This window comes from Aquarana catesbeiana, linkage group LG03, assembly GCF_042186555.1.
Source record: "Aquarana catesbeiana isolate 2022-GZ linkage group LG03, ASM4218655v1, whole genome shotgun sequence".
In the NCBI taxonomy this organism is placed as follows: Eukaryota; Metazoa; Chordata; class Amphibia; order Anura; family Ranidae; genus Aquarana; species Aquarana catesbeiana.
The window spans coordinates 317,546,103-317,564,150 of NC_133326.1; the positions used below are offsets into that span (position 1 = coordinate 317,546,103).

At 40.9% G+C, this 18,048-nt stretch overlaps 1 protein-coding gene across 1 annotated transcript; it reads left to right on the forward strand.

The window, feature by feature from the left end:
* Nucleotides 1-983: 983 nt before the first annotated feature.
* Nucleotides 984-17,831, forward strand: ARL1 (ARF like GTPase 1). Its single transcript, XM_073620374.1, has 6 exons — nt 984-1,140; nt 3,454-3,591; nt 5,086-5,167; nt 9,320-9,431; nt 10,650-10,828; nt 13,475-17,831. The coding sequence occupies exons 1-6, from the start codon at nt 1,137-1,139 to the stop codon at nt 13,503-13,505; spliced, it is 546 nt and encodes a 181-aa protein (XP_073476475.1). The 5' UTR covers nt 984-1,136; the 3' UTR covers nt 13,506-17,831.
* The last annotated feature ends 217 nt before the right edge of the window (nt 17,832-18,048 follow it).

An 18,048-nucleotide genomic window follows, 5' to 3' on the forward strand; every position in this document is an offset into this window, starting at 1 on the left:
TCAGGAAGGGGGTAAATCCTTCCGGGGCTGAAGCGGTTAAACACAATAAATAATAAAATAAAAAAAATTGAAAGCACCCCCTGCGCACACAAAGGCGAACGCATACGTAGGTTGCGCACACATATGTACATGGTGTTTGCACCACATGTGTGAAGTATCATCATAAATGTTATAGTGAGAGCAATAATTCAACCAATTGAGTATTACGTTGTTTTTTTTGTGCATTAAAACTCATTAAATTGCTTTTTAAAAAATTGCGCTTGAAATACCGCTGCACAAATACGGTGTGACAGAAAAGTATGCAACATCCACCATTTTATTCTCTAGGGCAGGGGTCTTCAAACTATGGCCCTCCAGTTGTTCAGAAACTACAATTCCCATCATTCCTAGTCATGTCTGTGAATGTCAGAGTTTTACAATGCCTCATGGAATGTGTAGATCCGCAACAGCTGGAGGGCCGTAGTTTGAGGATCCCTGCTCTACGGCTTCTGCTTATATATATATAGTTAGTTTGGGGTCCTAAGTAGTTTTCTAAAAAAAAAAAAAAAAAAAAAAGATGATTTTTACATGGAGGAGAGAAGTGTCAGAATAGATTAGGGGGGCAGATGGTTAAGAGAAGGGGGGTGTATGTTGGAGACAGATGGAGTTTATCCCCTTCACATCGCTAACCCCTCCCCCTTGAACCCCTCCCAAACATTTAACCTGGACTGATAACAGCAAGACGGTTGTTGAATGTGTTTGTGTCATGTAACCATAGCCCAGGAGCCAGTAGAACCAGCTCTACCAGCCCATCAGCATCCCACAACTTCCCCTTTCCGTACATTACACCGCGCACGCGCACACGGCATGCTTTCACTAATCTTCAGTTTCGTTAAACAACAAAAGAAATAAATCCGTTGAGGCCATGGGTTGTGGCAGTCTCTCGCAGTCCTCTAGCAGTAGAAGCATTCTATATTGTACAATTATTTTTTTCCCGAGTGAAAGACGGTTTCGTGGTGTGGAATGTTGTGTAAGGAATGCGCAGTGCGCTGAGGTGTGACGTGGAACTCAAAGCTCCGCTTCCGGGATAGAAGGGGAAACTTCATCAGCTGCAAGGAGAGTGATAGAGGCCTGGAGTGCCCGCTTCTCCGTCTACCATGGGTAAGACACCATAGAGCTAGTCTTCTACTATTAGTACGGAACTCTGTATGTGTTTTCTATGTAGTATTCACAACTCAGCATGATGTGTGAAATGACAGCCTCATAGAGTATAGGAAGGGGCACCTTCACTTCAGGGGATGGTATACGGAAAAATCTCTTCTATTTCTTCTGTCTGCAGGGGTATGAGCTTGGCAATGCAGAGTAATGTTTACTCACAATAGAATTCCACCTAACTAATGTTAAAAATGCTCCTCCCCCTCCTAACACCTATACCAGGGGCACTCAACCTGTGGCCGAACTACAAGTCCCATCATGCCTCTGCCTTTTGGGAGTTGTGCTTGTAACTGTCAGCCTTGCAATTCTTCATGGTATTTGTAGTTCTGTGACAGCTGGAGGGCCACAAGTTGCACACTCATGACCTATACTGACTAACCTGTGTTAGAAAGATCTGTATACTTCCCTAATTTTAGGTTGCTCCGGTCATGTGATCTCCCCTGTGTCAGCCAGCGGCAGCTGCAGAGGAGAAGAGAGAGCACTCAACATTGGCCTGCAAAGCCTGCAGTGGTGGGGGTCACCTATAGACTTGCTATGGCCCATCCGTTGTCAGAGTGCTCCATTCGTTGTCAGGGTGATACCACTTCTCCCCTGCAGCCACCACTGGCAGACATGGGAGATCACGTGAACAAACCAAAATAGGTAAGTATATGCATCTTTCTTACACAGATTAGTAGGTGTTAGGAAATGGGAGGGGACAGTCTTAGGAGTAGTTAAAGAGGAGTTCCGGTCTCCTGTGAAAATAATAAAAGTCAGGAGCTACAAAAACTGTAGCTCCTGACTTTTAAAAAAAACAGCCACTTTCACCTGTCCCAGTATCCAGCGGTGTGCTCACCCCAGTCGGTTTCAAATGCTGTCGTCTTTCCTCAGAGCCGACATCTCACTTATTTACTCCGCTGTGACAGCTTGCTGCTTCACAGCCGTGTGCCCACTGCGCACCTGTCACACATCCTAGAAGACTGCAAGGGGAGGGTGGGGGTGGGAGAAGAACTTCTGCTCTGACCGCCTAGGTGATCGGAAGCAGAAGTGGGAGCGGGTACCTGTCAAAATCGTGTACCCACTCCTCAAAAGTGCCAATTCTACAAGAGGAGAGGGGTTACGACAAGTCCTTAGAGCGGAACTTTCCCTTTTGGAACTCTGCTTTAAGGTTACCCCGGAATCTTTAACCACTTGCACATCTCACTATATCCAATTTATGGCTACAGCGCAGCTCTACAGCGTCCTCAAGAGCACGGTTTGGGGAGTGTCTGTGATCACCATTGTCTAAAGGATTAGGCTAAAGGGCCAATCACAGTAGCCCTTTACCATGTGATCAGCTGTGTCCAATCACAGCTGGTCACATGTAAACAGTATTGCCAATTATTGGCTCTCCTCAGACAAACAGTGTAGTGTGTGAGGAAATTAGATCTGACCTGACAGGGTACAATGAGTACAGCATTTACACTGATAATCAGTGCAGCCCAATTAGTGCAGCTTTGTACAGTGACACATCAGTGAAGAAGAAAAAATGCTTATTAGATCGAATTTTATGACAGAAAAAGGTTTTTTTTTTTCAAAATTTTGTTCTTTTTTTGTTTATTTAGCAAAAAATAAAAAACCCAGTGGTGATTAAATACCACCCAAAGAAAGCTCTATTTGTGTGAAATAATTGATAAAAATTTATTATGGGTACAGTGTTGCATGACTGCGCACTTGTCATTCAAAGTGTGACATCGCTGAAAATTTACCTGGGTAGGAAGGGGATGAAAGTGCCTGGTATTGAGGTGGTTAAATGTGTCTATAGTTAATTTTTTTAAGCATTAAACCCCTGTCTACTTTTGCTGTTGGGCCTGTTAATAGCTTTCCATTTACTTCCTGTGGGAACTCCAGGACAGGAGGTAAAAAGAAATTTCTCCATAGTGAGGGGGGTACCCCTCTTAGGGCTCATTCACACTACCGTTATTGGCCCATATGCATGATCGAAAAATACAGATTTCGAAGCGATCGTATGATAATGTGATCGTTAGTACACAGCTTTTGAGAGCTAATCATGACAGTCCATCTTTTTTTAAAAAGAGAAGTATGGACTTAACAAAAATAAACATTTAGGCCCCTTTTCACACTAGCGGATCAATCGCCTGTCAGTTTTTTAGGCTGACCTGATCGGACCCTCCAGTCTCCTCTATGTTGCTAAGCTGTGTAGTACTGGGTTCATTTCTCTTATTTGTATAACAAGTAAATTTCTTGGATTACTTACTATGAATTGTTTTTCTGTTTTAGGGGGTTTCTTTTCAAGCATCTTTTCCAGCTTATTTGGAACACGAGAGATGAGAATTTTGATTCTGGGTCTTGATGGAGCTGGAAAGACCACAATACTTTACAGGTTACAAGTAGGAGAAGTTGTCACAACCATTCCAAGTAATTATGGCCTTTATTACTTTTCTAACATTTAGTGAACATGTGCTATTTTTTATTTTTTTTTCCCCACAGTTTGTCTCTTTAGCTGGGATAAAGACAAGAAGTTAGCCTTTTGTGCGCAGATAGCTGAACGTATTCATTATGCAGAGGGCAGTTTCAAGTGTAATTAGGAGGAAATATAAGGAATTTTATGGCGGTATAAGTGAAAACTGTATGCTCATTCAGCAGACTTGAAGCTGGAAACAGAACTTCACCCAAAGTGTGTGTGTGTGGGGGGAGGGGGGGGGAGGGGGAGTTGAAGGAGCAGGTTGTTTTGACAGGTACCCGCTCCCACTTCCACTCAGTTCACCTAGACAATCCTAAATGAAGTTCTCCTCTTATCTCCCCCCCCCCCCCCACAGTCTTCAGCCAGCTGCCAACAGAATAACATGCTGGCACCAGGAACCCAAAGGCTGGTGAAGAACTAGCTTGGGTGAGGACAGCACTGGATCCCTGGGCAGGTAAGTGTCCTGTTATTAAAGGTGAGCAGCTACAGTATTTGTAGCTGCCAACTTTTCTTTTTTTTTTCCCCCCAAGAGTGAAGAATCTCTTGAAGCTTACTATTGAGTATGGTCATTTTTACATAGTTACATTGGTCCAGCTTGGAAAAATGTAGATATGCATGTGCCATACCTGTGGGATCGCACTGGAAGCTGGAAATCGCCCCTTCTGCAGTAATCTCCACTAGATTCTGGGTCCCATACTGAGAGGCTGCTCTGCTGCTAACTGAACCCTGGAGGTTGCCCAGGCAGCACTGGTGCCATTTAGAACAATTTGCATTTTTTCAATGAATGCAAAGTGTTCCCTGATTGGGTGAGGTGGAAATCTTGATTTCACCTCTCCACCTCTCTACCTTGTCCAATTCAAGAATCCTTTGCAGCCACTGAGAATATACAAATTTACTCTGAATGGTGCCTGTGCTGACCAGGAGATGACCTGTTTTCACAATGCAGCTAGCCAGCCTCTTGGCATTAGACTCAGAAGCTAGTGGCGATAACTCTAGTAGCCGTGCCTACTACATTGAATTCCAGCTTCCACGGGTATCCCACAGGTATGGCACATACAGATTTACAGCTGAAATACCAAAACTTCAGCTTTAAGATTATCATGAATACTGTAGTGGTTTTCTTAGCACGTGCGTGAGATATCGGCCATGCTATATTACTTAGCTAATATAGCTAATTATTTGTATGACTTTGTGTTACATTCCAAACACACACGTTTTGACTGTAACCCCAAAGTTGTAGGCCAATTTTCACGATGTTGTGTCTCTGCTTTGAAGCCAGACAAGTGTGCTCAAGAGCTATTGTTTAGGAGCGAGTCATCAGGTCAGTGTAAGCTTTGTCATTTAGTGATAATAAGGTAAAAATATTAAAGGTCTTTTCCACATTATTTATATCCATGAATTGTTTTTATAAGCTCCATTTTTTTTTTTTTTTTTTTTTTTTTTCCCAGCAATCGGTTTTAATGTTGAAACAGTAACTTACAAGAATCTAAAGTTTCAAGTATGGGACTTGGGTGGACAAACAAGTATCAGGTAGTAATGACATTTTCCTTAATACTATTTGCGTGCTCTTACTTCATAACTTCCTTCAAAGCATGTTTTTTTTTCCTTTTACATATGTATGTCTTTGTTATTCTTGTTTTAATATTTATTAATAATGATCTGTATGGATCTATCCTGATCCAGATGCTTTTCTGCATGCTTGTTTTTGATGTGTTCCTGTGCATTTTTGATGCAGTCCAGTGCATTTCCCCCCATCTTTTTTTCTTAACCTTAAAAAGGACACGTGTACCAGTGCAATTTTGATGTGTTTTACAGCATTCCAGTACTGTCCAGTGCAGGAAAAATGCAGCATGTTCTACTGGAGCTGCAAGCACTGGTGTGAACTATGCCATTGAATACCATAAAACCTATTTTCCATGCATTTTTGATGCAGAAAAAAAACACACACTGGACTGCATGTGGTGTGAACTGGCCCCTAGAGTAGCCATAGATTGCAACCCAAATTGACAGTTATAAGTGATCCCCAGGCAATGCTAGGAATTAAAAACGAGCCCTTCTGGTTTGTTTAAAACATGTCTCCTAAATAGGGCCGATCTTTCTTTGCACAGTGAGAAGAGGGATTGTATGTAAAAATATTTTTTGCATCTAGAGAATTGCAAGTTATTTACAGTGTGTTCCAGAATGATTGAGGATGTGCAGATGTCCCCTCCTTTTATTTATTTATTTATTTATTTATTTTATTTTTTTTTTGCCAGTTATTCAGTGTTGTTTTTTTTTTAAATTAACAGAAACGAACAATGTATTTTATACCCTGTGTTTTTGTCTGTTACAACTTTCACAATCTACAATAACTCTGACAAGCGCCACCACTGTGCACATGTGATGTATAATCTTCCCTCTTTATTATGTGCCAAAACATGCACCCATTGGCCACACAATCTGCTCATTTCCTTGTAAGACCTCAAATATGGGTCTGAAATCACTTATAATACTCTCCACATCACCAGACGGAAGTTTCCATTTCCACTTCACCACTAGCTTCAACTTCACCTTATTCCTTTCTCCTCCATCTCACACAGATATCCCAAATTGCAGTTCACATAAAACAGAACCATAGTGTTCTCTATATACTTTTATTCATACTCCCCCAAAGTTAAAAACACATATAGGATATAAAACAATACAAGCTCTCAATGTATGTCAGTATCGGCCCACCGCCTTCATGATGGTCGTGGGGTGACATCACAGGCTCGGCTCCTCCCTCCTATACACGTTACGCCCTGTGATTGGGCTTCCTCAGTCTGATACGGAGTATTACTTCACAGTGATTGAAGATTGTGAAAGTTTTTGGGACTGACAGAGTTATAAAAAAAATTTAGTTTTGGTTATTATATATAGTTATGCTACACTATTTTTGTAAGTGTATTTATATATAATAGATGTTTTGTGCTTGCTGTGGCCTGCCTGCTTGCCCATTTTAATGCGGTACTAACCTCCTTTTTTTTTTTTTTTATTTTAATGGGCCTCAAGAAGGTTTGTGCCATAATGTGCTAGTAAGCACAACATATTAGCACATGACAGACCTACCTGTCAAACCACCCCTCCAGTAGGTCCTGTGTGCTTCCATCTTAACACCGTCTTCCAGGTTCTCTCTCTCCAGCCTCTTGTTTGGTCAGGCCCCAATGACGTCACTTCATCATGGCCGTAAATGTGGTCTGCATGCATGGCTCAGATCACACTACCGCTTATGAGTGGGGAGAGACATTTATGACAGAGGAGCCCACTTGGGTCTCTTCTGGTATAAAAACCCTGCCTGTCAACAATTTTTGACTTTAATATTGCTTTAACCTCCCTGGCGGTATGATTATTTCGGATTTTAGGTGCTGAAAGCGGTACAATTATTTTGCATGGAAATTTGGCATTTTATATTGTAGGTCTGTAAATCTTAACAATAACACACTTAAATCTGTCCAAACCAGAGTCTAGTAGATATCCCGGGTATGATAAAGTTTGAAACACAAAAACATAAATTATAATATAATAAATAAAAATAAATAATTAAAAAAAATTTAAAAAAATAGTAATAAAATAAATTTCCCCACAATTCACTATCGCTCAATTCTGCAAGTGTTCTAATTTACTATCGCTGTTTTCTAGCTGGTCTAAAGCCACTTTTGACGTAAAGGGACACTTTTTGGTTGCTATGGACAATCTCCAGTTTCCAGGCAGAAAGAACAGTGTATATCATGTAAAACTGCATGCAGGGCATGGGCCAGAGCACTGGGGACAAAAGGGATGTGAAATCATTTCATACAGTACTGTAATCTGTAAGATTACAGTACTGTATGTGTTATGATTTTGACAGTTTTTTGAATTTGCCGCCAGGCTCCGCCCCCGTGCGTCGCGCCGCTCGCAGGGAACGGAGCCTGGCACGGAGAGGCTTCGGAGGAGGACGGAGCCCTCGGACACTGCGGGGGACATCGCAGGATCCCGGGGACAATGTAAGTAACGCCGCCCCAGGATCCTGCAATGCGATCCCGAGTGTGGCTCGGGGTTACCGCTAATGGTACTGAATTTTAACCCCGAGCCACACTCGGGAAAACCGCCAGGGAGGTTAAAGACCCATGCCTTAAGCCTCGTACACACGATCAGACTTTCCGACGGGAAATGTGTGATGACAGGCTGTTGGCGGTAAATCCGACCGTGTGTACGCTCCATTGGGCAATTGTTGGATTTTCCGCCGACAAATGTTGGATAGCATGTTTTAAAATTTTCTGCGAACAAATGTCTGTTGTCGGATTTTCCTATCGTGTGTACACAAGTCCGTCGGACAAAAGTCCAAAGTACAAACACGCATGCTCGGAAACAAGGACGAGCCAGAAGCAATTGGTATTGTAAACTAGTGTTCGTAATGGAGAATTTAACATTCGTGACGTGGCAAATTCTGAAATCTCGAAATGCAGCGCACAATTCTCTTCTTCTTTAATGGGATAATAATGAAGCTGCTTTGCTGGTGATACTGATGAAGTTATTGCAAACGAATTTTCAAAGGCTTTTTTTTTTTTTTCTAGTGATATCAAGAATAATATTATTATGCCTTTTTTTTTTTTTTTTTTTTTTTTTTTTTAATTTGGGCAAGTTATCACAACACCATTATCCCGTTTAAGATCAAAGATACAACTATGTTGCTGTCCCTTGTCAATTTTACATCGTATTTTTTTTAAATCTAACTGCCTACTCCCAAACTGTCATTTGAAGTAAAACATCTGTCTATCTGCCAATAGAACTAAACCAAAAAGTGCATTCTATGCATCCAAAAATATAGAAAATATACCAAATCAAATCATTATTCTATCAAAAAAATAATGTCAAAGCAATAACTTCAAGGCCAATAATAAATAACATGTTATCTCCTCCAATTCTGCAACATGGCTGGTTAACGAATGGCCATTCAGAAACGAACTGATAAGTGCGAATCAACACTCGCCAAACTTCTATTAACACGAAATTAGCAGAAGGAGCCCAAAGGGTGGCGCTAAATAGCTGAAAAACAACGTAGTATGTTACTACGTTCGTATTTGTTGGCCGACAATTCCTTGCCTTTGTATGCAAGACAAGTTTGGGCCAACGCCCTTCGGACAAAAGTCCACGGTTTTGTTGCCCAACGAGGATTTACAGTAGCCTAAAGCTTACCTTCATACTGGCTATTACAATAGCCTAGAGCTTTTTTTCAACCTGTGTGTTACATTATCCTAAAGATAAAATTCAACCTCTGCTTTACAATATCCTAAATCCTAGCGTCAGCCTGTGGGTTACAGTAGCCTTGAGTTTGCCTTCAGCTGATGCAGTGTGCTCCTGTTCAGCGCCATAAAGCAAAACTGCATTTCAGAGTGTGTTTGCTGGTGCAAATACCACCTTCTCCCTGAGCCCACCACAACCTTCCTCATGTATATCTGAGCTTGAATCGGAGGCTGCATTTTACAGAATCATGTGACAAGATACTGCATTTATGCACAAAAGCCCATGACATTTTTTTTAATGTCTGTCTGCATTGGATTTTTATTAAAAAACAAAAAACAATCTGAATTTGCTTTCCTCGTGTATAATTTTGTTATAAAATTCTGTGCTGTTGTACATTAAGCAGCTTAACTATTAATACAATGTGTTTTTGTTCTGTTTCAGACCCTATTGGCGTTGCTACTACTCCAATACAGATGCTGTAATTTATGTGGTGGACAGCTGTGACAGAGACAGGATTGGCATCTCCAAGTCTGAACTGGTTGCTATGTTGGAGGTAAACATTTCAATAAATAATCAAATTAAATGTTAGTTATTAAAGAAGAGGTCAATGGTGTTATATACAGAGTTTATATATGAAGTCCTGGTATCAGCATCTCAAAACGTGTATTACATATAAGGAAGCTACATAACTGAACCTAGAAACAAAACTTGACAAATTCCCCATCAAAGCTTTGTTATTAATGTCTATAGTAGTACTATGTAGAGTAGTAATATAAGCACAGAATCATTTTAAAGGCAGTACATGCAAATGTTTTGCTTCACAATTTAATATATACTCCAGTCTTAGTTGAAATTATACCATTGATATGCATACAGAGAGCACTGGCATACCTGCTCAGTACTTTAATGTTTCATTGAGGCATTGCTGTATTGCACCAGTTCACCCAAATTAATTTTGTTGGTGAACTCCTTGCTGTGCCTCATGCAGAAAGACTGTGTTAAGTTTAGCGGTTTGTATGAAATTAAGTCATTACTGATATAACGAGCAGAGAGAGGAAGTTATGTGGCATATGCTTCATGATGTCCACCCATAGTGACCTTGTGAGCTGCTGTTGGGATTTTAAGAAGCCTCTGAGAACAGAGTCTGGAACACAAAGAGTCCAAAAGGATTAATTATTTCTAATGTATGCTGCTGTCAGACTAGAGGAACTTTAGTGAGAGAGCGTTTTACAGATAAATTCCTCTTCATGTACGTATGCTGTATATGTGTTAAAGGAAAAGATTACTTTAAGTATTTAAAAAAAAAAAACAGAAAAAGCCAGCATACAGTACACAAAAAGGCCATTCTTTAAGGCTCCCCTACTTTATTTTATTTATTTTTTCCTTTGGCAAAGTAGGCATCTGTGCCATCAAAAGCAGCCTGATCAGTTATGAACCAAGTTGCTTCTGATCCGTACAGCTGACATCACATCACAGGCCCTTAGCCATTATGGGAACACTGAAAGACCTAAGCAGTGCATGAGGCAGGCAGGAACACCAGAACTGCCATACATTTAAAAGTGATATTTGTGATGAACTTCTAAATCGGCATCATTTCAACATTTTAGCAAAATGTTCTTCTCTGATCATAGTACTAAAGGATAGGTAAACCTTTCAAAAAAAGACACTGAAAAATTAACTGATGTGCACAAAATCCCTAATAGTGATTCATTACTTTTTTTTCCTTCTATATCTGTGTTCTAAATAGTATAACATACTGTCTTAATTTTAGGAGGAGGAGTTGAAAAAAGCTATCTTAGTGGTGTTTGCAAACAAGCAAGACATGGATCAAGCAATGACCCCCACAGAAGTGGCTAACTCACTGGGATTACCAGCTTTAAAAGATCGCAAATGGCAAATTTTCAAGACATCAGCTACAAAGGGAACAGGCCTTGATGAAGCTATGGAATGGTAGGTGGTGTCTGCACACAATCTAAAAAAAATATGGGAACACTGATGGATGTATTTGGTCTAATGTTTTATAATTTACATAACATATTCCAGCTTTTTTTTAATTTTTTTGGAATAAGGCCATAAGTATTTGGTGGTGCTGCTCCAGGCTGGGTGTAGAGCCCCATTGGCACTCAGAATATTAGGGATGCCAGTGTAAAACAAAAAAAAAAAAAACTCCTCCTCCAGTCAGCAATGAACATTTAAGCTTGAAACTGCCACTCTCCATAGCCGATCCTAGTATGGATGTATACATGTGAATGCTTTAGTGTTGCTCCTCGAGCCATGTCCCTGGCATGTTTCACCCCACCCACAGAGGCTTAATCATAGAGGCGAAACATCAGGGGGCATGGCCCAAGGAGCAACATTGACTGAGGCTTTTACATGTATACATCCATACTGAGATTGGCTATGGTGAGCAGCAGTTTCAAGGTGTTTTTTTTTTTTTTTTTAGTAGGTTTTTGATATTTGTAGGTGTACCAAAACAGAAAAATTACCATCCTTTACATTTTATTGAGTAATGTTTGTACCCTTAGGACAACAAGGGTAAATACCAGTGTTTCATGTATGGCCATATTTATTCTTGCCTATAATATTCCTTTGAGGTAAGAGTAATTTACCAGGCAAGATAGAAAAAAGCAGCATGTAATTAAAGTGAACATGCATGTAAAATGTTTCCCAAATTCCCCTCTGCAGTTCCATATGCTCTAAATAGTGCATACCAACACACCTCTGTTTTAAATGGTGCACACCTGCCCATTAAACATGCAGCTATTGGGGGGGGACCATACTACAAAAAAGCTTACCCCTCCATCCTGCCATTTGCAGGACAGTCTGGACTTTACAATTTCATGCCCCCTAGTGGCTGATCTGGGTCATTCACACTAGGATTTCCCTGCTCCAGATGAGCTATGTAGCAGGCGCTCTGGGCTGTTCAAACTGCAGATGTGCGCAGTGCTCTCTCTCAAGCTGAACTCAGCATATTTTGTGGAGAGACTCCTAACAGCTGCATATCTAATAGAAGGATGTGCACCATTTAAAACAGGAGGAGCACTAATATGTTCTGTTCAGAGCATATGGAATTGCATAGCAGGATTTTGGGTAATTTCTTGCTTAACCACTTCCCTACATGTAAAAATCATAATTGTTTTGCTAGAAAATGACACAGAACCCCCAAACATTTATATATGTGTTTTTTGTTTTTTTTAGCAGAGACCCTAGAGAATAAAATGGCGGTCTTTGCAACTTTTGCATGGTATTTGCGCAGCAATTTTTCAAACGTTTTTTTTTTTTTTGTGTGTCACAGTTCAAAATTGCACACGTTGATGGAATGGCGCCAAACTTTGGTACTTAAAAATTCCAAAAGATGACGCTTTAATTTTTTTACAGGTTACATGTTTTGAGTAGAGGTCTTGGGCTAGAATTATTGCTCTTGCTCTAATGTTCGCGGCGATAACCTCGCATTTGTGGTTTGACCACCGTTATGTGGGCGCGACTTGCGTATGCATCGCGCGGGGACAAAGGCGATTTAAATTGTATTTTTTATTTTTTCTATTTTATTGTTAATTTTACTTTTATTTTTCTAGTTTGATGCTTTCTTTTTACATTTTGTTACAAGGGATATAAACATTCCTTGTAATAGGAATAGTGCATGACAGGTCCTCTTTACAGTGAGATCTGGGGTCAATAAGTCCCCAGATCTCACCTCCTAGGCCGGGAAGCCTGAAATAAAAAAAACTATCCTGGCTTCCCAGCCGAGTCGACGGCATTTTTTTCAACATCACCTCCAGCCTCCGAACGATCACAGAGACTTTTGGGGACCAACTAGCCCGCCAAAAATCTCTATGGCCAACATCCAGCGACGGTTGGTTCCTTCTATGGTTCCCCGATTGCAGGGGCGAGCTGGGAGAAGCACCGTTCTCCCACTGCCTGTAAGAACAATCAAGCGGCTGAATAGCCGCTATGATTGTTCTTATGGTGTAGGGGATCTCCGGCTGTAAACAAAGATATCTGAATGATGCCTCATGCCTGTAACTGCAGGCATCATTCAGATATCACCGCTCAAAGTCCGCAACGTCATATGACGGGCGGGTGGGAAGCGTTTAAAGACTAAGATCACCTTTGGGAACATGTTCTATGTTCCCAGTGCTGCAGCCGCTTGTCGTTCTCCCGGTACTGCTGTCACAGGGAGAGGAGGGAAGTTAAAAACAGCGCAGCCGTGAATGAACTACATCCTTTGTGGCTGGTGGCTTGTAGTTCTCAATGAACTACCACAGCGCTGTAGTTCATTGAGTCTTCCTGTCAGTGTGAAGCCGCCTGGCTGTATGATGAATGGAGCAGACAGCTCACACTGACAGTCTGCAGGAGACCTGCATGGCATCAGCGAAAACTACTAAATGCACATTTTATTTTTTATTTTTTTTACCTGCAAAAAAATGTGCAATTATGTTTATTTTTTAAGTTAACTTCTCCTTTTAAGGTGAACCAACACTTTTGAAAATCCTTTGGAGGAACATTGAGAAACAAAATAATGTATTTCTTTACAAATTTATTAGACAAATTGTGATAGTAATTTTGTACATTTTTTTTTTTTCTTCTGTGTTGCAGGTTGGTGGAGTCTCTAAAGAGCAGGCAGTGAGCGCCTTTTTACTTTCCCTGCTATACTGTAAATGTCACCACTCCTCAGAAGAATGCCTCTGGATGTACATACAACATCTGCACAGCGACAACCTGACATTGATCCACTTGAATGCAAAAGGTGTTTTCATTAAATTCCATGAGTCCTCTTCTCCAGTAGTACTGTATAATACTGCTCTCTATGTGCCTGTTATGTATTGTAGTTTCAACTTATTTATATCTTTTTTAATGATGGTGATTTGGAAGATGCATAAAGTATGTATCTGAGATCTTATTTCCCTCTTAACTGACAGTTTTTTCGAATTGTAAAAAGTTTGACGACTGAGATTTGGGCCTGTAACACTGATCCATAGCTGTGAACTGTCTCTATTATGAAGACCAAATGTATAAATAAACATTTATAATTAGAAGTCTCTATTCTTATGAAAAGTTTTTAAATTCTGAAGTTTAGAAAATAAATTGGTGACTACATAGTCTATGTATGTCCTAAAATAGTGTCACATTACAGTGTATATTCAGCACATTTAGAATGGTACCCATATTGGGATCTTTCTTCAGTACCTCAGATTTTGAGATGACCTGCTGTGGAAATTAAATAGCTCCTGGAAAAACACAGGACTAAGTGATACATTGTAACAAACTTGTGTTTATTTGGATCTACTTTGTTGCTGGATTCATCTTTGGGAAGAAAAAAATGTATCCGATTGTTGGGCTGTATCTAACTAAAGACTGCTTCTGGAGTACAAACTAGCTAAGACAGAATGCAGGTAAACTACTACTCGCTCCAAAGACAAAGCTCTGTGTTGGCAACAGTGGTGTCTGTGAACACACATACCAAAGGGCACTTAAAGTGATTGTAAACGATCACCTTGTAAAACGATTTCCCAATCTTCCAATGAGGACACTTGTCCTGGTGACCCGGGGGTCCCTCAGGAATTCCCTTAATTTTCAGGGATTTCTTCTCACTTCCTGTTTTGGCAACAGGACAGGAAGTGAAGAGAGACCCCCCCCATGGGACACGGATGACAAAAAAATAATCTGACAGGGATTTTAACGCTCCCCTTACTCTATCCAAAATGGGGGAAAAAAGTTTTACCTATAGTTCTAATTTAACCACTTAACAACCACGCCATAGCCGAATGACGGCTACAAGGCGGCTCGATAACCACGCACCTGGGAATATCTGTGACCGCTTGGTCCAGGGACCCGGCGCATCATGGGTCACAGTAAATGGCTGCTGACAGTGGCCGTTTACCACGTGATTGCTCCGTCAAATGACGGAGCGATCACTTGTAAACAAACCAGTGTCATATCCGGTTCCTCTCTCTCCCCTCTCTGTATCGATTGGTACAGTGTGAGGGGAGAGATCAGGTGCTGCAGCGCTGTGGGCTGGATATGTAGTGCCCACAGCGCTGATATGTGACAATTCCTGCCTCATCCAGCCAGCCATCCATGCTCAGCCATCCCATTTACCCCATCCATAATCGGCATTACTCATTCATCCATCCATCCATGCTTAGCCATCCATCCCTAATCAGCAATACTCATTCATCCCCAGCTATACTCAGCCGTACCCATTCATGCTCAGTCATCCCATCCATGGCTCAGCCATGCTCAGCCATCCCCATTCATGCTCATCCATGCCACTAGAGTGCCTCACAAAAGTGTAATAGGTAGTCAAATTAGATTTAAAACTTATGCCCCTAGAACACCTAATGGTGCTCCCTGCATGTTGGGCCTCTCTATGTGGCCAGGCTGTATAAAAGTCTCCCACATGTAGTAGGAGAATCTATTTTGGGGTGGACAACTTTGTGTAAAAAATAAAAACAAAATTTGTTTTCATTTTCTTTACACGTTTTCCAAAAAACTTGAAGAAAAAAAGACTCATCATGCCTCATAGATTATACATTGGGGTGTTTTCTTTCCAAAATGGGGTCATTTTTGGGGTGTTTCCATTGTCCTGGTGCTCCAGGCCCTTCAAAAGTCTAAGAGGTAGTCAAGAAATTATATGTGTAATTTATGCTCCAAGAACGCCTGATGGTGCTCCCTGCATGTTGCGCTTCTATGTGGCAGCGCCATACTAAGGAGGAATAGTATAATATGTTTTGGGGTATTATTTGTGCTATGCATATGCTGTGTGTGAGAAATAACCTGCTAATATAACAATTTTGTGAAAAAAAAAAAAAAAAATCTTGATTTTGCAAAGAATTGTGGGAAAAAATTACAACTTCAAAAAACTCACCATACCTCTTACTAAATACTTTGGAATGTCTTCTTTCCAAAAAGGGGTAATTTGGAGGGTATTTGTACTTTCTTTGCTTGTTAGGTTCTCAAGAATTGATAGGCCATCAGTACATCAGGTGTGATCAATTTTCAGAGATTGGCACCATAGCTTGTGGACTCTATAACTCTCACAAAGACTAAATAATATACACCGATTTGGGTTATTTTCACCAAAGATATAATGTAGCAGTATAAATTCTGTCCAAAATTTATGAAGAAAAATTACTAATTTGCAAAATTTTATAAAAAACAAAAATGCATTTTTTTTTTTTTTTTTTTTTTTTACAGAATTTTCAGTCTTTTTTCTTTTATAGTGCAAAAAAAAAAATCAGCGGTGATTTAAATACCACCAAAAGAAAACTCTATTTGTATGAAAAAAAGGAAAAACAAAATATTCATATAGGTACAGTGTTGCATGACTAATTGTCATTCAAAATGTGAGAGCACTGAAAATTGGTCTGGTTAGGAAGGGGGTTCAAGTGTCCAGTGGTCAAGTGGTTAAGACACAGGCTTCCATTAACCGCTTCAGCCCCGGAAGAATTTACCCCCTTCCAGAGCACTTTTTGCAATTCGGCACTGCGTCGCTTTAACTGACAATTGCGCGGTCGTGCCACATGGCTCCCAAATAAAATTGATGTCCTTTTTTTTCCCACAAATAGAGCTTTCTTTTGGTGGTATTTGATCACCTCTGCGGTTTTTATTTTTTGTGCTATAAACAAAAAAATAGCGACAATTTTGAAAAAAACGCATTATTTTTTACTTTTTGCTATAATAAATATCCCCAAAAAATAATTAAAAAAACATTTTTTTCCCTCAGTTTAGGCCGATACGTATTCTACATATTTTTGGTAAAAAAAAAATCGCAATAAGCGTTTATTGATTGGTTTGCGCAAAAGTTATAGCATCTACAAAATAGGGGATAACTTTATGGCATTTTTATTAATATTTTTTTTTTTTTACCAGTAATGGTGGCGATATGTGATATTATTTTTTTTTTTTTTTTTTTTGACTGCGACATTATAGCGGACACATTGGACATTTTTGACACATATTTTGGACCATTGTCATTTATACAGCAATCAGTGCTATAAAAATGCACTGATTCCTGTGTAAATGACACTGGCAGTGAAGGGGTTATCCACTAGGGGGTGGGGAGGAGTTAAGTCAGTACTAGGGAGTGATTCTAACTGTACGGGGGATGGGCTAGCTGTGACACGTCACTGATCTCTGCTCCCGATGATAGGGAGCAGAGATCAGTGACACTGTCACTAGGCAGAACGGGGAGATGCTTGTTTACATTAGCATCTCCCCGTTTGTCCTCTCCGTGAGGCGATCGCGGGTATCCCGCGACACGACTCATGGAGCTCCCGGCCAGCGCGCGCACGCAATGGCACGGCGGGGAATTTAATGGGACTTACAGGTACACCCATTTGCCCAGCCGTGCCATTCTGCCGACGTATGCCGGTCGGGAAGTGGTTAATGACCTCTTTTACAGAAAATGGCAATTGCTTGGATGCTATGCCAGTCCTCCCTGTCTCTAGTACTTGCCGTGGAACGCGTATGCTTATCAAGAGTTCTGACCTGAAGGCATATCCTTAAAGTGCTTCTAAAGACTTTTTACCTTGAGGCATTCTATGCCTGAAGGTAAAAACCTTCTGTGTGCAGCGGCCCCCCCCCCCAATCCTTACCCCTGAGCTCCCTCTGATCCAGTGATGTTCATAATAGCCTTGGCTGTCCCAGCACTCTCCCTCCTCTTTGGCTGAGACAGCAGTGGGAGCCCGTTGGCACCCACTGCTGTCAATCACAGCCAATGGGGAGGGGGGTTGGCCGCAGCTCTATGTGTCTTATGGATGCAGAGTAGCAGCTCGGGAGTGAGCATGCAGCAGTGACCCCATGGTAAGTGGCTTTCTCTGGGGGCACTGCTCGAGGCAGAAGAGCCAAGAGCACCAGGCAGGGGACCCGAAAAGAAGAGGACCAGAGTTGCTTTGTGGAAAACCACTGCACAGAGCAGGTACATATAACATGTTTGTTTAAAAAAAACAAAGCTTTAAGCACACAAGCTAGAGACAGCATTTTCAACCATTATATGCATTCTCAGCCCAGGTTTCTGTATGGAAAATGAAGAAAAACAAACACTATAATGTGCAGCAACAGGCTCCATTAAGTTTTTTTTCTTTTAGCTGTGCTAGGTTTTTCGTTCCGTTGCTTTGCAGAGGCCTTACATGGAGAGTTGCTAAAACAGGAGGCTGTGAAGTGTCTGA

What these genes read in the sequence shown, in the direction of transcription:
- ARL1 (XM_073620374.1), top strand. An exon ending in AGTTGTCACAACCATTCCAA is followed by an intron (nt 3,592 to 5,085) that starts GTAATTATGGCC and finishes TTTTTTTCCCAG; the next exon opens with CAATCGGTTTTAATGTTGAA. An exon ending in GGTGGACAAACAAGTATCAG is followed by an intron (nt 5,168 to 9,319) that starts GTAGTAATGACA and finishes GTTCTGTTTCAG; the next exon opens with ACCCTATTGGCGTTGCTACT.